This window comes from Eptesicus fuscus, chromosome 4 (assembly GCF_027574615.1).
Source record: "Eptesicus fuscus isolate TK198812 chromosome 4, DD_ASM_mEF_20220401, whole genome shotgun sequence".
NCBI classification, from domain to species: domain Eukaryota; kingdom Metazoa; phylum Chordata; class Mammalia; order Chiroptera; family Vespertilionidae; genus Eptesicus; species Eptesicus fuscus.
In genome coordinates, this window is record NC_072476.1 from 20,471,254 (window position 1) to 20,494,094 (window position 22,841).

Consider the following 22,841-nt stretch of genomic DNA (forward strand, 5'->3'; position numbering starts at 1 on the left):
ACAAGTGGCTCGCGAGACGCAGTTTGCCGACCACGGGTCTAGGTAGACAAGGTCGAGATTTTATGTTTCATTTGTTACCCCAACAGCCACTACCACCATTGCCACGATTGAGCATGCTTTCCGCAGAAGTTCTTTGCTACTGCCTCTCTGTTCCTTGTCAAATTCTCTGTCCTGTGAGAAGGTTGCAGTTATCCCTTCTGTATCGAGCAGAAATCCTTGCAGAAGGTGGTGGAGCTGGGATTTGAGCCCGGGTCCACCTGCGTCTGGCTCCTGTGCCTTTGGCACTGTGGTGTCCCTCTCATTCTACCAACACATTTCCTGCTTGAACCGTACCACATCCAGCTGCCTGTGGTATGGCGCAGCCCTAGGATTGAGGCAGTTGAAAGAAATCCTTCTCCCGGGCATTTGAAATTCCAGAGCTGCTTCTTATGGGCAGTCTGTACAGTGATTTCCAAGGTGGGTTTAGATTCCCATAAACCCAGGGCTTACAGATGACAATTTCTGCCTCTGATGTGGGTAGCTCTGCTGCTTTAGGAATGAATTGCAAAAGTCGCCCATGCTTGTTGTTTCGAACAAAATGATCCAAAGGTTTAGAATGAAAGCAGTGCTTGTTATCTGCTGCTCTCCACACCCAGGTTACCAAGGCCAACAGCTGGGAGCGCCCTTTGTCCTTGCTCAGACCTCCAGATACACATCTGGATGGTGTCCTTCTTCCTCCCTCCTTCCCCCACTGCCTCCCCCCAAAATAGAACCACATCACACACATTTCTGGTAGTATTTCAGTGTCGAACCTGAGCACATCTGCAGTTTGGAATGAGCAGTTTTACAAGCAGCATTTGGAACCGTCCTTGCCACCTCGCCCCGTTGCGGTAAGCTGCCCTCCCTGGGCTCTCGAGTGCAGTGAGGCTCAGAGGTCTGCTCAGGAAGCACTTTCCACAGAGCCTCTGCCAGGCTGTGCCACAGGAGCAGGTGAAACGTGCCTGGCGAAGGGTGTGATGACCGCTCTGGTTTTATGCAGCAGCCCTTCCCAGCTGCCTTGTGTGTGACATATTTAGATGATGTCTTGGAAGAGAGATGTGGATCGAAACAGGTGAGCGCGTTTCTCTGGAAGACCCGGAGGAGACGGAAACTTCTAACGAAGAGGCTTTCTGATTTGAAAAAGAAGGTGGACCGTCACTTTGCATTTGTCTTTTAAAAATGATATCTTTGAAGCTTGGGGTGAGAATACAAAGTAATTTATATTCTCCTCTTGTGTAATCCTTACAAGAAGGCCTATCATCCCCATTTTATAGATGAGGAAACTGAGGGTCAGAGAAGTAAAGTAATGTGCTAAGTTCTCACTCCTGTTAATGACAGAGCCAGGGTTTGACACAAGGATGCCTGTGTCTCGGCCACACTTCTCATACCTGCGTCCTCGTCAGTTATTAAGAACAGTCCCCTCTCGATCCCGGGTTCCTGGTCCTGTTCTTGAGGGATGCAAGTGAGTCTGCACTGTGGACAGGTTGGTGAATATCACCTGTTAGGACATCCTTCGGTAACGTTTTCTTAGCTTGGCTACCACATGGCCCCTTCTGGTAAAAACCCAGAGAACCATCTCTCTGTGAGATGGGTGGGTTTATATCCAGTGTTTGAAGAATTAGGTTTCCACTTTCTGGAGAGTTTGATATTTATAATGCTCTTATACTGTGCGTAGGCAACCCAAACTGTAAGGGTCTGTGTGTGTGTGTGTGTGTGTGTGTGTGTGTGTGTGTGTGTGTTTGATGCATGTAAGGAAGTGCCTTTCCTTTGGGGTCTTCACTCGTGCCCCTGGCAGCCTGTCACAAGTGGACATTGGGGCCACATTGGGGAGCGGGCTTCAGACGGAAGGAAGGCAGTGTGGTGAGTTGGGAAGAGTGGCGTTTTGAGGTCAGGCAGACTGGGGCTAGTATTACTGGGTCCAAAATTTACAGTGTTAAAAAATAGTCCAAACCTCTATTTTCTGCTCCCTGCAGTGGCGACATGGAGCCTTAAATAACATGGTCTGAATCCTAGGGCTCAGTGAGCAGTAGCTCGCTTGCGTCTTCATTCTGCCCAGGGATGTGTGGTGCTGGAGCGTGGGACCCGGGCAGGGAGCTGCTGCCCCTTTTCCATGCCACAGTCTCTTGTGTGTTCTGTCCACCTTATTCCCCAGGTACGATGGCCTGGCTTCTCCTGAGAACTCAAGTTGAATGAAGGTGTCTCAGCTTTGGGGGACTCCCTTCCCCGAGGTCGATGTTAGCTGAGTAGCAGCCAGAGTTCATCTGTTGCCCCTTCCTACAAAGCCATACACGCTCAGTGCTAAGACACAGGTGACACCTGGTTTGGTGAGCCCGGAGCCGAGTGGGCAGGTGGCAGTGGTGTTCCATCCTGGGTTTGGAGTGAGGGCTGTCATTATTATTATTTTGTGACAGGAGGAAACTCAGCTTCCAAAGGTTGGTGATCTCACCTAGTCCTGTGGTTCCTCTCCTCCGGATGCTGTTGACTCCTGGTTCCATACGTCCAGTCCTAACTTCCAGACTCACAGGCTCCAGCATTTGTGCTATCTTTCTCAGATGACTGATGGCTGTACCAAACATAGCTTGTCTGAAAAGCCAAACTCCTCGTGGTCATCACCTCTTCCCCACCACACCTGCTCCTTCCCCAGGCTGCCCAGCCCGTGGAATGATAGTGCCATCCTTCCAGGTTCCTGAAGCCAAGAATCTTGGTGCTACCTTGACTCCTGTCTTCACCCAGACCCCTGTCAAATCTATTAACTCTCTCACTGGCTTTCCCTTCTTGCCTTCTTTCACTCCTTCTCACACCATTGCTGTCACCAGGATCCAGGCCAGCACCATCGCCTCTGGCCTGGACACTGCTATAGGGGCCTGACCAGCTGAGTCTGTGGGATCCTCTAGGAAGCAGATTCCAAGACAAAGGTAGGAGTGCAGGAGGCGTCCTGGGGGTAGTGCCTGTGAGAGATGAAGGGGACATGCGGCTGTGGGCAGGGAAAGCCTCAGACTTTGTTGCGAATCCAACAGTTTTGCTCACCTGGCCCAGTGGGGAGATCTGGGCAAAGATTGCCCATTAGCGGGGTCCCACATTGGGCAGAAAGACCTTTCTGTGCTCATTGGCGAGGGTGGCCCAGGAGGGCCCTGGACCTGGAGGTTGCCAACTACCTGCACTGTTTGTACAGAATGGCAAGTCCTTCCTTGCAGGGAGACCTGAGCTGTGTGCCTCCCCTCCTCACCCCTGTACCTCCTCTCCCAGCCTCCCACTTTCCCCTTCATACAGCCAGTAGAGTGATCTTTAAAAAAATATGTCTGATCAGACTTACAGGGGCTTCCTGTTTTGCTCAGAATAAAATACCATAGTCTGAAAACCCATGCCATTTTCTCTATGGTCTCATTTCTTATCCATCTCTCTCATCCGTTATCCTTTAGCCACACTGGCTGTTCTGGGAACACATTAGGCCTGTGCGTACCTCAGGGCGTTGGCACTTGCATTTCCCAGGAATGCTCTCTTCCAGGGCTTCGCCTGGCTCATGTCCCCACTTCATTCTGGTCCCTGCTCAGATGGTATCTCTCTAGTGCGGCCTTTCCTTACATTTTATTTAATTATTATTCTTCTGCCATCATTTTCTCATGCTTTCACCTTCCCTGAGCACTTCTCACAGCCTGACAGGGTAAGTAGTTAGTTCTTTATTTTGAGTTCCCCTACTCGAGTGTAAGCTTCATACTGGCATTCACTTTTTCCACCCCTGTATCTCTAGCGTCTAGTGCCTGGCATGTAATGATTCTTCAGCAGCAAGGTATTGAGGGAATAAATGAGAGACTTTCCCAAGGTCACTCCCTGGTGAGTGGTGGGCAGACTTAGGCCCGGTATCTGTCTGAGAGCAGAGCACACACTGTCTTGTTTGCCAGGCCCATGGAAAATGAGGGCTGCTGTTATTGTGGAGACTGTGCCCTTTGCTGGAACAGCTGTGGGTGCCTGCTGTCCTATAGGGTCCCTTATCATCTCACCCAGGGGCAGCCTTTCTCCTTTGGAACCCGAAACTGTCCTAGATTTCCCACCACACCGAGCCTGGCCTGCTGTCACAGGACCATTAGGATATTCAAGGGAACTGTCTCTGAATTAAAAATGGTTCTTTATTCTCTTTCGCCATCAGCACCTCCCACTGTTTGCATCTGGGGTCATGCTAAGCTTGTTCAAATGGAAAGCAAAACAGTAACCTTATCATACTGTTTGCCATGCTGCTCTCCATGGTATTTGAAGTTTTGCTTAAAAGAATTTAGGCAGAAAACTCCATGTGTTCTCTGTGCCTGCTAGTGAGACCCGCATAGTGTCTACTTATTTCGGATGACTTATCACAGACACCTCCAAACTGTAATGGCGGCTGCAAGGAGCTGAACAACTGTGTCATGTTCTCTGAGTTTCAGTGACCTGCTCATGGTGCTGACAACCCAGAGAACGTGAGAAACAGTTCTGATGTAAAGTCAGTGTTTGTGCTGCTACCAACACAGTTTTAGTGTCTATTTGGATTTAAAAAGAGAAAGCTTATTGTTTCTGCCAGATTTTTCCACTTGGAGTCTAACTTCTGTAATGATGCCATCGTGGAAACACAGGAGAAGATAACTGACTAGTCAGAGTGTTTGCAAGTTAACAAAGTGCAGATTTTCCGGCGAGTTATGTGGATGTTAACCAGATGGGTTGGGTTAATGGAGCATCCTGTGTTAGACAGGTAACGTGGACATATTCACCTTGGGTAGAAGCTTATGATGGCCAGGCTGAGTTCAGCAGGCCAGGTTCCTTGTGATGGGAACTCGGAGGCACGTTAAGGTTCCAGTGGAAAGGTTCCTCCTGGGTCAAGGGACACTGATCCCTACAAGACAGCAGCCACAGACAAAACAGGCAGTGTTCGTAACAGTGCTCCAGTGAGCTGGTGCATTTGAAGATGCTTTGTAAACTCTGAATTGCTGTATAAGATGAAGCAATGTCATTTTATTTATTTTAAAAAATGTTTTCATTTATTTTAGAGAGGAAGGGAAAGGGAGAGAGAAACATCAATCAGCTGCCTCCTGCATGCGCCCTACTAGGAATGTGCCCTGGGCCTTTCCCTGACCAAGAATTGAACCAGTGACCATTTGGTGCATGGGATGATCCCCAACCAACTGAGCCACACCGGCCAGGGCATTATGAGGACCATTGCATATGGATGCAAGCCTCAAACTTTGGTTAGCACATGAAATACATCCCCTACTTCATTTTGCTTTTGGACAGATCTTTGGCCTTTTCAGTACAACTTAAGTTTCTTACCCAGAACTGAAATACCTAACATGTAGATGAAAGACTATTTGTCTTGTTGCATGTGGCAGCTGCATGCCTCTTGTCCTCATTCAGGACAGAATATCAAGTTCTGAGCACCGTCAAAGTCACTCAAAATATGGACTGGAATTAGTGGTGATTAAGTCTTAGGATTGAGATTGCAGTGCTAACCAATGTTTCAAGCCTGTGTTCTTGAATTCCGGGTGAGCTATTACTGACATAATAGGTAGAACTATGCTTTTCTCCTGCGCTAGTCAATTGTCTTTCTAAAACTTACAGCTTACTCTCAGAAACCATGCATCTGTAAAAACCAAACTTTTAGTTTAATCCATTGCAAACATCTGTATTCATTGTTTAGATTTGACTTTCAGAATTCAATCACAATTGATCCTCTCCAGGTTGACTGGCTTATTGGGGGCATCACATGCATCCTGTCCTTTTGGGTTCTCAAATGACGAGCTGTTACTCAGCCTTTTATTGTGCTGCCTTCCTTATACACCCAAATGTCCTCTTGCTCCCCAGGCCGATGAAATCTTCTTTACTTGAAAATGTAAAAGGTCCAATGTGGTACTTATATCACCTTAAACTAATGGGATGAGCGGATTTGTGTGCCTCGCTCCATATTGACTTTGCCAGTAGAGCAGTTATTGGCTGGTTAAATGGCTTTCTTCATTTTCCTGATATTAATCCTTAAGCTATCGAGCTGTATTGGCCAAGCTTTTCTCTTAGTTTTCCTTTTTATGAGTAAACTAGAGGCCCGATGCACAAAGATTCGTGCAAGAATGGGCCTTCCTTCCTCTGGCTGCAGGCACCGCCTTTGCTCCGGCCTGGAGCCACCTTCTGCCTTCGCTCTGGCCCGGAGCCGCCTTTCCGCCTTCGCATGCTCCCCTGAGGCCCAGAGCGTCTGGGGCGGTGTGGAATGTCTGCGTTCTGCCCCCGGCCGCTCAGCGCCTGTGTATGCAAATTAACCCACAAATTTTTTTTGGGGGGGGGTTAATTTGCTTACTCAATCCTGATTGGCTGGTGGGCGTCACGAAGGTACGGTCAATTTGCATCTTTCTCTTTTATTAGTGTAGATGTCATCCATGTGGAGCCATGTCACTATCATTGTAATTTTATGGTCTAACTCAGTCTCATTCAAAGTTAGTGTCTGAAGAAGTCCCTGTTGAATAATTGAAGGCACTGTATTAGTTACCCATTGCTGCATAACAAATTACCCCAAAATTTAGCAGCTGAAAGCAACAAATGTATAAGTTTCAGTTTGTGTAGGAAGGAATCAAGGCACAGCTTAGCCACGTGCTCCGGCTCATGGTGTCTCACAGGGCTGCTGTGGAATCTCAGGGCTCGACTGGGGGAGGAGCCATCTCTGCTCTTTGGCTGGAGGCTGACCCCAGGTTCTTGCTGACTGGTGGCTGGATACTTATTTCTCTGCCACCTGGGTCTCCATATGGTGGCAGCTCATGAGATGGCAGCTGGCTTTCCTCAAAGTGAGTGAGGGCACCCAAGATAGAAGCCAAGCCTCAGTCTTTTTATAATTTAATCTTAGAAGTGACATCCATCATTTCTTCCACATTCTATTCATTAGAAGTGAGTCAATAAGCCCAGCCCACACTCAAGGTTAGAGTTTATATAAAAATGTGCTCACCAGGGGCCATCTTAGAGGCTGCCAACTGAGGAGCAAAGAATGATATAGTTGGGGTCAGTGTTTTATTACATTACTAGAGGCCCAGTGCATGAATTTGTGCACAGGTGAGGTCCAGCTGACCCAGCCCCAATCGGGGCAGATCGGGGCTGGGCTTGTTGGGAGGAGGAGACAGCAGGAGGTTGGCTGGCCGGCCTGTCCCGGGCCCGATCAGGGCCAGGCTGGCTGGGGGGAGGGGCTGCAGGCGATTGGCCGGTGGGCCTCGCCCCCAATTGGGGTGTGGGGAGCCGATCAGGGGTCAGGGGCCGTGGGAGGTTGGCCAGTCATCCCCACACCTGATTGGCTGCAGTGGGCGTCATAGTGACCAGTCATTCTGGTCATTCTGGTGTTCCAGTCGCTGGCTTTTATATATATATAGATGTTATATATGGAATAGAAGTTTCTGATGTGCTCGTTAAAGCTGCAGGAGCGTGAACCAAGGCAGCAGGCAGTCAGATAGTTGCAGGGGAAGGTTTACTGGCTAGTTTCTAAGAGACTTGCTATAAATTCCTGACTGTCCAGGTCTGTCCCCAGTTGTGAGGTTAAAAATCTGATCTATGCACCTGCCTCCTTCCGTGCAGAAGATCGTGGATTTCTCTTACATGTGCCCACCGAAGCCTGGAGCCTGAGGGCAGAGGCCAGTGGCTTGATTTCCAAAGACATGTGCAGACATCCCGCATGGCCATCTCTTTCTGCCTACCAGACCTGTGGTGGAGGAAGGAAGCCCGGGTCAGGCAGGATCAGAGGTCAGGTGGGCAGCATAGTCGGCTGTGCTGTGTGTTACCCACCAGTTACTCCTTCGCTGGGCCTTAGCACCAGGCTCTGCTCACCGACTGCATCCCGCTTCATGGTGGGGCGCTCTGAAGGGCACCGCTGTTATCTTAACGAACTTTGTAAATCTCATTTCTTTGTGCCGCCTCCTCTCAAATTCTGTTTTCTACTTAACACCAAATTTAGTTAGCTCGTTACAAATCAAACTTTTGTACATAACTTATTGTAAAAGACTTGATGCTTCTAGCCATCACCTTTCCCCATTTCCCACTCCCCACAAGCAACTGCTATAAACTTTTTTTGTCTGTTAATCCTCACCTGAGGATATTTTTCCCCATTGTTTTTTTAGAGAGAGTGGAAGGAGGTGGGGAGAGGAAAACAAAACATCGATGTGATAGAGACACATACTAATTGATTGCCTCCCACACGGGCCCCCACTTGGGTCTGAGGTTGAACCTGCAACCCAGGTACATTCCCTTGACCAGAAATCGAGCCCACGACCCTTCAGTGTGTGGGCTGAAACTCAGTATGCTCACACTGAGTCACACCGCCAGGGCACTGCTTTAAACCTTTTAACCAATTCTTTTGGTAGTTACCTTGATATCTCTGAATAACGTGTCTGTTGCCACTTGTTGATTTCTCCACTGTAGGTGCTGTTTATCGATTTCTCTCTGTGGAAGATGACGATTAGCTTTCTTTGATCTTTCCGCCCCCACAAAACACACACACACACACATCCTCCAGCACAGACATATAATCTTTTCGGTTCGATCCCTGGTCCATGATTACATTATTATGACTCTGAAAATGCCATCCAGCTGAGCCGTGAGGTACATAATCATTATTTTTGCACAGCTTTTTATTCCTTTTGAGTTAATACTTATCATTTTACTTTAACTTGGTTGATGTTCTATGTACTTAATACTAATTCATCTCCAAATGCTCTCTTCGTTATGTAGATTTCCTCAGTATGCTCACACTGAGGCAGCTGTCACAGCTGGAGTCCTCTGGCCTCTGTGGCTGGAAGCCTGGCCGCTCTGTGACCCTGCTCCCCCCACTTCACTGCTGCCATTGCCACAGGGGCTGTGCTGCTCCTCCTCCCCTGTATTGAGATACAATTCATATACCATACAAGTACTCAATTCAGGGGGTTTCGGTATATTCACAAGATTGTGTAACCATCATCACTCTCAAATTTCAAAACAATTTATCACCCCCAAAAGAAGTCCTATGGTACTCATTAGCAATCATTACCCATCCCTTCTTCCCATCCCTAGAAGCCAATATATTTTTCTCCTTTTAAACATTTTGTATAAACGGGATCATGAAATACGAGGCTTTTTTTTATCTGGCTTCTTTTACTTAGCATGATGTTTTTAAGGTTCATTTGTGTTGTAGCATGTATTAGTACTTCATTCTTTTTCATGGCTGAATACTATTCCATCATGTGGCTAGCCCCCATTTTCTGTATCCATCAGTCACCTGTGATGGCTGTATACGCTGTTTTTACTTTTTGGCAGTTACGAATGATTTTCTCACTCATGTTAGTGTTGGGTCGCCTATTTCTTGTAATCTCTGTTTTCCTGTAACTAGATTTCTTCTCTTTTCAAGTTTTTGAGAGGTTGTGTATCTGCAAGTGTCTTCACCTGCTTCTCATGTGGTTTGGCGTGGTGCATCCTTCTAGCTCAGAAAGCCTTCCCTAGAGGATGGCAACGTGTCACTCATTGCTTTCCAGCCCACAGCCTGCTGTTCAGAAACCCTGTGCCATTTCTCCTTTCCCTCTGCTGCAGAATTCCGCTTTCACGCTGGGCTCTGTGCCCTCTCTTTGTCCCCATGCTGAGTTTTCACCAGGTGGGAGAGCACGGCGTGTCCTCCTGCTGGCCGCCCTTGGAGCTACCCAAGCTCAGCTCTCCTGTCTCCTGGTTCCAGGGCTTTTCTGGAATTATATCTTTGTTTTTGTCCTCTCTGTGTTATGTCCTCCCCACCCTTGCTTTTTTCTTTATTTTTTTTAACGCTTCTCATGTGGTAACTCTTCATTTCTTGTTTTTCGTTTTGTACCCTTTGGCTCTATTTTCTGGATGTTTTCTTACCTCCTGGTCTTTATATCTAGTGTTCCCTTTGGCTATCACGGTTTTGCTCTCCAGAAGAGCTTTTTCGCTCTCTCTGTAATTTTTTTTCTCCTTTTAAAATAAATATCTATTATTAGAGGTCCGGTGCACGAAATTCGTGCACGGAGGGGGGGTGTCCCTCAGCCCAGCCTGTACCCTCTCCAATCTGGGACCCCCTCGAGGGATGTCCGACTGCCCGTTTAGGCCCGATCCCACGGGCAGTCGGACATCCCTCTCACAATCCAGGACTGCTGGCTCCCAACTGCTCGCCTGCCTTCCTTCCTGATTGCCCCTAACCGCTTCTGCCTGCCAGCCTGATCACCCCCTAACCACTCTGCTGCCAGCCTGATTGATGCCTAACTGCTCCCCTGCCAGCCTGTTTGCCCCCAACTTCCCTCCTCTGCCAGCCCGGTCACCCCTAACTGCCCTCCCCTGCAGGGTTGATCGCATCCAACTGCCCTCCCTTGCAGGCCGTGTGCCTCCCAACTGCCCTCCCCTGCTGGCCATCTTGTGGTGGCCATCTTGTGTCCACATGGGGGCAGGATCTTTGACCACATGGGGGAAGTCATATTGTGTGTTGGAATGATGGTCAATCTGCATATTACTCTTTTATTAGTTAGGATAGAGGCCTGGTACAGGAGTGGGGGCCAGCTGGTTTGCCCTGAAGGGTGTCCCGGATCAGGGTGGGGGTTCCGTTGGGGCGTGGGGTGGCCTGAGCAAGGGGCCTGTGGTGGTTTGCAGGCCGGCCACGCCCCCTGGCGACCCAAGTGGAGGCCCTGGTATCTGGAATTTATTTACCTTCTACAATTGAAACTTTGTAGCCCGGAGTGGAGCCAAGCCTCCTGCATGCTCCACGGCCGGCAGCCATTTCTATTTGGGTTAATTCACCTTCTATAATTGAAGCTTTGTAGCCTTAAAGGGAGGCCTGGGCCCAGCCAGGGTGTGCGGAAAGCTTTGCTTTCTCCGTTGCCGCGGGCAACCCTGGCCTGGTCTCTCCAGCTCCATGGCTGCCGCCATTCTGTTTGAATTTGTTTACCTTCTATAATTGAAACTTTGTAGCTTGAGTGGAGGCTTAGGCCTGGCAAGGGCATGCAGAAAGCTTGGCTTCCTCTGTTGCCTGGGAAACCTTGCTCTCTGTGGCTGTAGCCATCTTGGTTGGGTTTATTTGCATACTCGCCCTAATTGGCTGGTGGGCGTGGCTTGGGCTGGTGGGCGTGGCTTGGGTGTAGCGAAGGTGCGGTCAATTTGCATATTACCTGTTTTATTAGGTAGGATTCTTTCTCAACTACACCATCTCCTCTCTCTCTCTCTCTCTCTGGGAATATTACTGATAGCTTGCTCTTGAAGTGTACTTCTCCCTAAATTGTGTCTTTTTTCCGATGAGTTATTTTTCTCTGTCTGGTTATTCTGGTCCCTGTCTTTCCAACTTAGGTGCTTGTCTCAAGTGGAAGGTGATTCTGGCTGGCTATCAGAGGCAGGCATGGGGACTAAAACGCTGATTTAGAATCTTTCATCATTTCCTGGGGGGTGATCTGGCTCTGCAGTTTCACTGGAGAGACCCCCCTCCCCCAAATTGGTCTCCTCAGATCTTTCCCCTCCGGTTAGTTATATTTACAGGAAAATACTTTCTCTTTCCTTGCTTACAAGTATAGGTTGGCTGCCAGCTATTCTGGGAATGGGAGGCTGGGGAAGGGGGGAAGAAGGTGGTAGAACCTCGAAATCCGTGTGTTTTATTTATATCCCTGTTTCCATAAGATACCTTTGCCTTTAACTCAGTGCAAACCTACGGTTTTACCTTTTCCGGAGCGGGAACCTTAGTCTTTGGTTACATTCCTCTGAGCCCCATGCTCCTTCCCACTCCCAGAAGAGCCTGGTGCTAGCAATCGCTCGGTCTTTTGTGAGTTTTTCCGTTTTTATCAGAGGGTATTTGGTGTTGCCCACTCTCAGCTAAGAATGACATTTTCTCCTCTCCGTCAGGTTACTCACAGGTTATCTACTTGCTTCTTAGCTTCTAAAATTCGATTGTCGACCAACTGCAGCTCCAGTCAGACTGCTCCAAAACCGCCCAAGCAAAGGAGGAGAAAACTAGCCCTTGCTGTAGCTCCTGCTGGGGGACACACAGTACACAAGGGTACACCAAGAGTGTCCACCTCAAGTAACTGGGAGGCTGACCCGTTGAACCAATAGGACACCTAGTACACAAAGCTACCCTACCAACTCAGGGAAGCAGAGAATATGAGAGGGCAAGGAAACAGATCACAAACCAAAGAAATGGAGGAGAACAAGCGACTGGACATAGAGTTCAAAACCACGGTTATAAGGTTTTTCAAGAATTTCATGGAAAAGGCCGATAAATTCAATGAGGACCAACTAGAAATTAAACATACACTGACTGAGATAAAAAATATTATACAGAGACCCAAAAGCAGACTAGAGGATTGCAAGAATCAACCCAAAGATTTGGAATACAAAGAGGCCAAGGACACTCTTCCAGAGAAGCATGAAGAGAAGAGAATTCAGAAAGTTGAAGATAGTGTAAGAAGCCTCTGGGACAACTTCAAGCGAACCAACATCAGAATTATGGGGGTACCAGAAGACGAGAGAGAGCAAGATGCTGAAAACCTATTTGAAGAAATAATGAACGAAAACTTCCCCCACCTGATGAAAGAAATAGACTTACAAGTCCAGGAAGCACACAGAACCCCAAACAAAAGGAATCCAAAGAGGACCACACCAAGACACATCATAATTAAAATGCCAAGAGCAAAAGACAAAGAGAGAATCTTACAAGCAGCAAGAGAAAAACAGTTAGTTACCTACAAGGGAGCTCCCATACGATTATCAGCTAATTTCTCAACAGAAACCATGCAGGCCAGACGGGAGTGGCAAGAAATATTCAAAGGGATGAATAGCAGGAACCTACAACCAAGACTACTCTACCCAGCAAAGTTATCATTCAGAATTGAAGGGCAGATAAAGAGCTTCACAGATAAGAAAAAGCTAAAGGAGTTCATCACCACCAAACCAGCATTATATGAAATGCTGAAAGGTATTCTTTAAAAAGAGGAAAAAGAAGAAGAAAGATAAAAATTATGAACAACAAATACATATCTATCAACAAGTAAATCTAAAAGTCAAGTGAATTAAAAATCTGAGGAACAGAATAAACTGGTGAACTTAATAGAATCAGGCATAGAATGGGAGTGGATTGATAATTCTCAGGGGGAAAGGGGTGTCTGTGTGGGGAGTATGGGAAGAGACTGGACAAAAATCATACACCTATGGATAAGGACAGCGGGGAGCGGGAGGTAAGGGAAGAGAGGGGGGGTAGGAACTGGGTGGTGGGGAGATATGTGGGGAAAAAGGAGAAACAATTGTAATCTGAACAATAAAGATTCATTAAAAAAAATAATAATAAAAAAATAAAAAATAAAAAATAAATAAAATAAATAAATAAATAAATTAGCAAGGGATAAAAAAATAAATAAATAAATAAATAAAATTCGATTGTCTTGTTTCCTCTCTCATTCTCTTTCTCCTTAAGGGTGAGGCCTTTAGAAAGGACTTTTAAATTGGTATTTTAGTGGGATTCTGAGAAGATGTGAATGTAAATTAGTGTGTCAGTCTGGCAACTTTACCTGGAAGTCCTTACAGTTTTTTTAAACACCTATTTCAGGCTTCAGGTTGTTGTTTGGTCACTCCCTATGGTAGGGGTGGAGCTGTAGTCACCATCAGGTGGGAACCACTTAGGACTTCGTCCTTGTGTGCTCCCTACTGTCACTCAGGGGCTTGGCGCCTCTGTGGGCTCTAACCAGCTGTGGTCCGGTGGAGGCTTAGCGAGGGGCTAGGGTGGAGCCACCAGGCAGTTCAGGCTCAGTGACCCCCATTTTTGCCCAGCCTTTGCCCACTTTCATTGTCTCCCTCCCTTGGTGCCACTGCCTTTCACCCATCCCTTTGTCTCTCAGATCCCAGTCACTGCAGGGCTGGCCTTAGGTTCTCCTTTTGCCTCATGGCCACCTCATCACACTGCATTGGGCTCCCAGGGGCTTCACCTCGCAGACACCGGGAAGCTGGATCTGCACAGTCGTTGCTCGTTTCCGACTTGGGCTGGTCCATGTTCTTACTGCCGCCACTGCGTCTTTTTCTTAACCGCGGGGGCAGCTCTTTCCTGTGCTTGTTCTACTTTTATTGCGATTATCTGGCTCATTCCCAGCTTTTATTTATTTACTCTTCTCTACAGAGTAAACATATATGGGTACATACCTAAAAGTAGAAATACCTATTGGTGTCAGCTGTGTTAATTTTTTTAATGGAAGATTTTCTTTTAATTTTTAAATTTTACACAGTAAAGCCCTGCGGGTTGATCCAGGCTGTTCAGTTGGCTGTTTAGAGAGCACGGAGCATGCTGTGTTCAAGAGCATTTACTGAATTGCTTTGTTTTGACTTAGTCTGTGCCTAAGTCAAACCCCTCCTACTCCCATGAACCCTTTGACTGTCTTCCCTGCTTTCAGTGTCCAACCTCTGCAAAGGCCAGCACCCTAATTCAAGCTTCTATTGTATCTTACATGGACTAATGCCGCATGGTGTTTTCTTCTTACCCCTCCATCTATCCTCTGTCTAGTCATCACATACATCAAATATTTACTGAGAATGTACCACCCCCTACATTACCTTAAGACAGACCTAAGTCCCGCCTCTCCATCATTCAGTCTTCCTGAAACATTGTTTTATAAACATCACTGCACATGCATAGCCTTTAGTGCCTATTCATTAAAGCCACAGCTTCTTAACCTGACCTCCATGTCCTTTCCTCTTCTCTCAAAGTCACCCCCCCTCCCCCCAGTACCCTGCCGGCTCCTATGCTCACCTGGGAGCCAGTCTCTCTAAGATAGTGGTCGGCAAACTCATTAGTCAACAGAGCCAAATATCAACAGTACAATGATTGAAATTTCTTTTGAGAGCCAAATTTTTTTAACTTAAACTTCTTCTAACGCCACTTCTTCAAAATAGACTCGCCCAGGCCATGGTATTTTGTGGAAGAGCCACACTCAAGGGGCCAAAGAGCCGCATGTGGCTCGCGAGCCGCAGTGTGCCGACCACGGCTCTAAGATGTCTATGCATTGCCATTGTGCACTGGGTTTAGAGTTTTTCCAGAAGCTGCGTTGCTTTCACTCTCAGTACAGTTTATCAGTGCCAACTCTTACTGGTTCCACATGCACTCTGACCCCCACTGCCAGTTCAGTTGGCTGTAGGCAGGCACAGCCTCAGTGGAAAACTTGTTATTGGAAAGAAAGAGATTTGACCAATGTAAAGAATTCAGGTATAGGCTTTTCTGTCTTCCAGCCCATTGTCTGTTTCCCCCTGGGATGTGCATCTGTCTCTAGGACAGTTCTTCCATTTTTAAATATGTGTTCTCATTCACTTTATTGCACTGTTCCATTGGGTGGAAATGTTGCAATGTTGAAGTAATTAGTAATTGTGATTCTTTTTTCCTCTTAAAAAAAGATTTCTCTCTGGAGAAGCTACTTGGAAAAGAATATACCTATATATACACACACATATATATGTATATGTATATATGTATATATATGTGTGTGTGTGTATATATACTTTTTTTCTGGAAGAATAATGTTTGATTACTGTTAAAATATTTATGGAATGTCTTTCTTTCCCTAAAGTGGTACCCAACCTTTGGAATGTCGATGGAGAAGTCACTGTTGCCGAGCAGAGGCCGGGAGAAGTTGCTGAGGAACTAGCGAGCTCCTATGAAAGGAAGCTCATCGAGGTAAGGCTCGGAGTCTGTGCCTTTATCGCTGATGTTGGCTGCCTTGGGGACTTCCCAGGAATAGGCCCAGCCTGCTAAACAGATGTTAGCAAAATAGCCACAGCACTGCACTTGATAAAGAAAGGTAAGAGCTGGTTCTTTGAAACATATTATTTACTTGAAAATTTGGGTACTTTTGGCCAGGAAATAAGAGAGAAGACATAAATATGTAATGTTAAAAATAAGAAAACATAGCTACCCTTGGATTTGGAGAAGATTAAAAACAGGAGAGAACGTCACATACAACTTTGGGCTGATGTGAAAATATGGGCTATTTTATTTTCTAAGATAACATTTCTAAGATAACAAAATTGATTGACGATGAGGCAAATTGCCTGAAGGGTACCAAAAAACTGGTGGAAGAAAGTTACAAAAGTAATTAAACAACTGTTTCTCTGGAAGGTAGCAAGCCTGGGTGGTTTTATGGTGGTTTCTAGGAAGCCCCTCAAGTCTGCCGAAAAGCCCTTTGCTATTTATATTTCCTTAAAGCGTAATCTATAGATCTATAGCCATATATATATATATTTATAGCTGTATCTCTACATAGATTGTATCACTGTATCTTGGTTCAAGTGTGCTTTATTTTGATATAAAAATCCTACAAAGGTAGTCTAAGAAACAATACTATAGACTCACCTCATTTGTACACAAATGCATAAAAATTCTAGAAAGATATTACCCAATCAAATTCAGTCACACATTAAAGGAACAATCCATATAAAAGTAGGATTTATACAGGATTTCAAGGATAGCTTAGTATGTTAGGACATTCATCAAGTCAGCTCATTGATAGATCAAAAGAAAAAAACCAGATATTGATCTTGATGGGTACTGAAAAGCCATTTGATAATATTGATCGTTGATATCTGATAAAAATGTCCTTTATAAATGAAGAATAAAGATACTTCTTTGATATGATAAAGTTGTTTATTTTTAAAAATCAAAAACCATTAATTATCCCCATACTCAGTGGGAAAGCTGGGAGGCTAGTTTCTGATTGCATAACTGATATATAAAATATATAGAGGTGTGGGCATATGGTGGTCACATGGTGGTGTTTATTACAAGTCACTTATTTTTGCACGTGTACACACATCTGAGAATACAGTCGTACCTTCCAGTTACTGTCAGACCCACTTGCATGGCTCTTGTTAGCTGCCAGAGAGGGAAATGTTGAATTCCCCCGCAGAAGGAGCAGTGGGTGGGTGTAGAGCAAGCATGTCAAACTCAAAGGCTAACACAGGCCAAACAAATGAGGCATGTGGCCCGTGGGCCTCGAGTTTGACATTCTTGGTGTAGAGATTTCTGTGCTTCTGTGACTCCCTAACCCCGGGAGCAGTAGAGTTGATGGTTATCATTAATGAGCTGAGATGTTGAGGCTGAAGCACAGATGTTCCTTCGGTGGAATATACTATTCCAGATGGATTTTTCTTTGTTTTGGTTGCAAAGTGAGGTTCTGTCAGTGATCTTTCACGTGTGAATATTAGCATTTCATTGCAGCAAGACTTTTGCGGGACCCTCTCTGTTAGCATTAATCGAGCTCTTTACAGTGCTTTGTGTGATGCTTCTCTTGTCATTATATTAATGAGTTGGCTTTTGCCAAGAAAGGGTTGTAAACATGTGTTGGAGTGGAGTGATGTAAGAGTATGGGAGAGAAGTTGATGTACTTCTCTTTCCATTTCAGAAGAAGAAACATTTCAATGTAAATAACATGACTATTTGAAGTACCCCAACATTTGAATTACTCTTTTGAGATTCATCCCAATCAAAAGGGAGTTCCTGAACATTCTTTTCTAGGTGTCTCTCAAAGCATTAAAACCATCTTACTCGCCTGGCCAGCATGGCTCAGTGGTTGAGTGTTGACCTAGGAGGTTACAGTTCTATTCTCGGACAGGGCACATGCTTGATCCCCAGTGTGGGGCTTGTAGGAGGTGGCCAATCAATGATTCTCTCTCATTGTTGATGTTTCTATCTCTCCCTCTCCCTCTCCCTTCCTCTCTGAAATCAATAAAAAAATATATTAAAAAAATTTACCTCACCCATTTGCACACAAGCCCTGAACACTACACATTCATGTTCAGTGACCTGGCATCTTACATCCGGACAGCTCAGAGCCCAAAGTCAACACGAAGCCATCATTTATTAGCTGGGGGGTGTCAGGAGCCAATGACTGTAGGTAGAAAGATGGTTCTTGACACCCTGTGATGGTTAACTTTTGGAAACAAGTGGCAGGAGTAGGTTAATCTGGCAGGGGAGAAACATTAGTATAAACACACTAATTATAAACCAGCTACTGTAGTGCCAGCGGCCAGCTGTGGGGTGCACACTTTTATTTCCAGCACCATGCTAAGGCTTTTACAGAGATGGACTGCTGCATCCTGTGAGGAAGATACTGCTCACAGATGGCGTTTTGAGACGTTAAGTAACTTGCCCCAGAGTTTCCAGCTGGTCAGAAGCAGAGCTGGATTCAAATCAGCCAGGCCATCCAGCACCGGAGCCCAGACTCATAACCCTGCTCTGCTCCGGAAGGTGAGCTCATCGAGGAAACGAAAGGTGGACTGGACAGCAGAGAAGGCTCGTCACGGTTAAAAGAATGGAAGGAGCCGAGGGGAAAGCCAGCTAAGATAACAGCTTTGAAACTGCTGGGCCCCTCTCACACCCTTAGTTACTACAGAAGAAGGGAATGGAGATCTCATATGGTTGGAATTACCTGCTTCTGAAGCAAATTGTGATAGAACACCAGCTGGGAGCTCCTTGGGGACTGGGAGCATTATCTTTTTAATTGCATATTCATTGCCTGACACAGCTCCTGCATATGGCGGGAGCCCCATAAATATTGAAGGGAGTGACAGTTTATTGAATGGATTCAGCTGTTCAGAGTAATGGTTGAAGAGTGATAGGTGTGACTCTGGAACCCCAGATTGAAAGTGAGTTGTGCCATGGCCTCACCAGGGCTCGGAGCATCCTGGTGGGAGGGCTTAGGTAGCTAATAGGAGGAAACATGGCTCTTTAGAGGGGCAGACCTTTTCGGGCTCTCTCTCAGTGTTAGGGGGAAGTTCAGTTTGCAGAGCCTGGAGAGGACATTGAGTAACAGACATGGATGCTGCCAACTCATTGAGCACATACTTATTTAGTGCCTTCCAGGTGCCCAGCCTTTAGCTTCCTTTCTCCACCTGCAGTGGCTTTCTTTCCTGGGAGATGTTTCTGGGATAGGAGCCACAAAATGTGTGAGGTCGTAGGAGACGCCCCTCAAATGGCATTTACCTCCCTAGGTGGAGTTCTTTCTTTGACTGCAAAGGCCTTGATGGTTCATCTATGAATAGCATTCGCTCTTCGTTACCCAAGTCTGGTCCTGGGTTATAAGGATGAACCAGACACCATGCCTGTCTTCAGCGAGCTCCCAGCTCTCAGGGGTTAAGTAGATGTGTCCTCTGTGATCCTCAGGAAGCAGGGTGAGGTGCAGACATAGTTATGCCTGCCTCCTGGGGTCCTAGCGCCATGTCTGTAACAGCAGTTCTGCAGAGCTAGTGCACTTAGCTGGAGTTTCTAGAATGTTCCCTCCCTTTTTCTTTGGGATTGTTAGTAATGACACTTGGAATTTCTTTTGTAAAGTTCTCCTCCCTCTTGTAGCTCTAGGCATCAGAGAAAATGGATTTGTTGTTACTGTGGGTTTTGAAGATAAAAGTTATTGGGCACTCCAGGATAGATCTGTTCTAAGATTTTCTTTACCTTTTAAAGAACAGTTCCTTTGGTGTAGACTTATCTCCAGAAATTTTTCTGTTCTTTCCCAGCAGTAGCCGTCAAGAAGAATGTAAAATGTGGGCAGCCTTTGGCCTGCCATCCTGCATCTCTTTGCTGCCGCCTTCTGCAGCCGGGTGGCTTAGAGGGCACACGATACCCTGCATCAGACAGACCGAGCTTAGTTCGTCACTTATTGCCACGTGTTCCTGGGCAGCCACGTGACCTCCCTACGCCTCAGTTTTCCCATCAGTAAAAGGTAGCCAGTAGTACAAACTCGCAGGGTGGCTGTGAGAATTAAGTAGAGAGCATCTGGCTCAGTACTTGTGGTGGACAGGAGGTACCTCGTACCTTCCTGCCTCCCTTCTGATCTCCTTGGGAGGAAGGCCCTCCCCACCGTTGCTTGCTGTCTTGGTGAAGGAGTGAATCTGAGTCCCCTGCCCTCCTCTGGCCCAGGGGTGGCCGTGTGACCTGTGCCAGGGACTTCTATAAGAAAAGCAGAAATGCTTGGGAGGCTCCTGGGCTCAGCTGGTTCCTGTGCTGAACCTGCCGGAGCTGCTCAGGATATAGTCCTTCTCTGAGCCCGATGCTCCCACTTTCCGGACTGGCACAGCGATTCCTTTTTAGCTTAGGAGAGAAGTGTGTCTGTTACCTCCAACCCCCCTGGCTCATCTGTGGCTTGTACATGCGTGTGATCGGTAGATGTCATTTCCCTCATTCCCTTTCCACCCTCGCTTACCAGGGCTGCTTTGTCCTGCCTTCTTCATTCTCTCTCCTCCCGCCCCCCCCGCGCCCCCCCCCCCCTCCCGCTTTGTCCCTGCTGTGTGCTCACCTTGGACCTGTTTTCCATGCGGCCAGTCCATCCTCGGCAGACAGATCTTGACTTTCTCCCAGGTGGTGGGACTCAGCTAAGCTGTTGATTGATTTTTCAAATTTTAGATACTTATCATTTACCCTGTGAGTGTATTTAGTCCCTGAATTTTTGCTCAGGGGTGACATAAATGGTATATTAGCAATGTTTATTCTCATTATGATGGCAGAGTTACTATTAATGGAAAAGTAAGCTTCAGCATCAAGCTCATAAAAAATACATTCATAATCACACACTGTAGATAACGGAATGTGATCATCATTTTAATAAAATGTGAAAGTTTTAAAGCAGCCGGGGCCTTGGGAGCAGTTACACCGCCAGCACTTGCTTCGTAATTGGCACCAGTGGGTTCCAACACTCTTGATGCATCTGAGAGTCATTTTTGTGCAAAAGAAGATGGGCTTTAAATAAAATACCCGATTCAGGATGAAGGCTCTAAGCTGAGATCAAATTGAACTGATACTCAAAAGTGAGATGTGAGCTTGTTTTTATTTATTCCTTTAATCGCGTCTTGCTGAGTGATTGAAGCCAGGCTCTGACCTCGTGTCAGGGGAGAAAGGTCTTCTCGCCCGGCAAACAGCTTGCTAGGATGAGTGAAAACTGGTGAGGAGTTCTCTTTTCTAGAGGGCTAGTTGTAATTCTCACTGAAGCATGAGTAACAAACAAGGTTAAACCTCCAAGGAATTCTTAAACTCTTTTTATTATGGAAAAGTAAAAAATGTAGAAAAATAGAAGAGGGATAGATGTGGCTTCTGGAACCCCATATTGAAAGTGAGTTGTACCATCACGGCTCAGAGCATCCTGCTGGGAGGGATTAGACTATTATAGGAGGAAACGGGGGCTCTTTAGAGGAGGGAAACTTTATGATGTGCATTAAACTCACAGGGTCAATGATAAGGGCCCTAAAGTTTGAAAAACCAGTCAATAGCTAGCTGAGTCCTTCCTGCCACCTGGGAGGAAATCACGATCGGTCGCAGAGGGAGGACTGGCAGTATTAAAGCACAGGCCCAAGGAGCGCACACAGCAGGGGTAGAGCAAGATGTGGGGCAGAATAAGAAGGCAGGACCAGTGAGCCTCCACCGGCCCATACCTGGTGTCAGCAGTTAGTAACTCCGGGCCAGTCTTGCTTCATCTTGGTCCTGGCCCACTGCTCAGTCTCTAGTGGTATTTTGAAGCAAATCCAAGATTTCACATTCCATTTCTAAGTATTTCAGGATATCTCTGTAAAAGATAAGAGCTCTTTGAAAAAAAACAACACCCCACAATATCATTAAAAAGCTTTTCAAGGAGGACCATTCCTGTTCCAGTGAATCTCAAATGGAGTATCAGTGAGGGACACCTTCTACAGCATCTTTCAGGGGCCCCTTGCTCACCGCTCATCTTCCTCACTGCTCCAGCCTTAGCATCTAATTCATGCAAGGTGAACAGGCCCAGGTTTTGTGGTTGTTTTTTGCCTCTCAGTTCTGCTCTTTGCTGTACTTCATACATCGACTCAACCGTATCCACACTGGCCTTTGGGAGCTTGGCTAAAAGGAGGTGTGACCACAGCTTGCAGGTCTCCCCCAGCGTGGAGGGTGCCAGGCCTCCTGTGGGCCCTTGTTCAGAGACGAACTAGTTCCCTAATGACAGCTTCCCACGGAGAAGAGCAGGCCGTCTCACAGGGGACTCCATCAGTGTTTTAAGAAACATACTTATATTAGGCATACCTCAAACATATGTACCATAGACAGAGGAATAGGATGAGCTTCCGTGTACTCGTCACCCAACTGCAGCAGCTGTCAGCTCAGGACTGGGCTTGCTCCGTCCGGGCATCCTCCTACCTTCCCGGCTTCTTACAGCATTTTGAAAACATTGATTTCATCCACAGATATTTTGGAATATCTCTCTAATAATGTCTAGGAATCCCATTTTATAAAAAGAAAAAGCCTTAAAATATCAGTATCATACCTAAAAATTAGCACTAATTCCTTAATATCATCAAATATCTGGTGAGTGTTCAATTTTCCACTTCAAACAAATGTTTGAATACGTTTTTAAATGGGGTCTATCCGCATGTTGTGATTGGTCAACTGACCTCCTAAGTATCTTAATTCTTAATCTCCCATTAAAGTCTCCAGGTTCTCCCATTAAAACTTCCTCCGATCCCTTTCTTCTTTACTATAATCCATTAGTTGAAGAAACTGGGTTGCCGGTTCTGGAGAATTTCCCACCAGTGTTTTTTGCGGGTCTGCTTTGTGCATGGTACTCTGTGACCCACTAGGCTTTTGGTGACATCTACTTAAAAATAAGCAACCATCAGACACTGACCATGGTGATGGTGAAGGTAGTTAGTGTAAGTCGAGGGCTTATTCTGTTTCTAGGTCCTGCGCTAATTGTGTTACATGGGCTTGTCTAATTTAACATCGCTGCATCCTTTCGGATGGTAAGTCACCTGCCCAGGGTCACAGGGCTCGCATGGGGAACCAGGATGGCACCTGGCTGGCTGGCTGGCTCTGGAGTTGGCACTCTTTCTTTATGATTCTTCCTGGC

General features: G+C 46.3%; 1 protein-coding gene across 1 annotated transcript in view; it reads left to right on the top strand.

Annotated features, from left to right (window-relative positions):
- SNX29 (sorting nexin 29) overlaps window positions 1–22,841 on the top strand; it is a 452,780-nt gene that overhangs the window by 226,599 nt on the left and 203,340 nt on the right. The window contains exon 15 of the mRNA XM_054714743.1: window positions 15,558–15,664. Coding sequence (XP_054570718.1) covers window positions 15,558–15,664 — 107 coding nt within the window. The remainder of the gene's footprint in view (window positions 1–15,557; window positions 15,665–22,841) is intronic.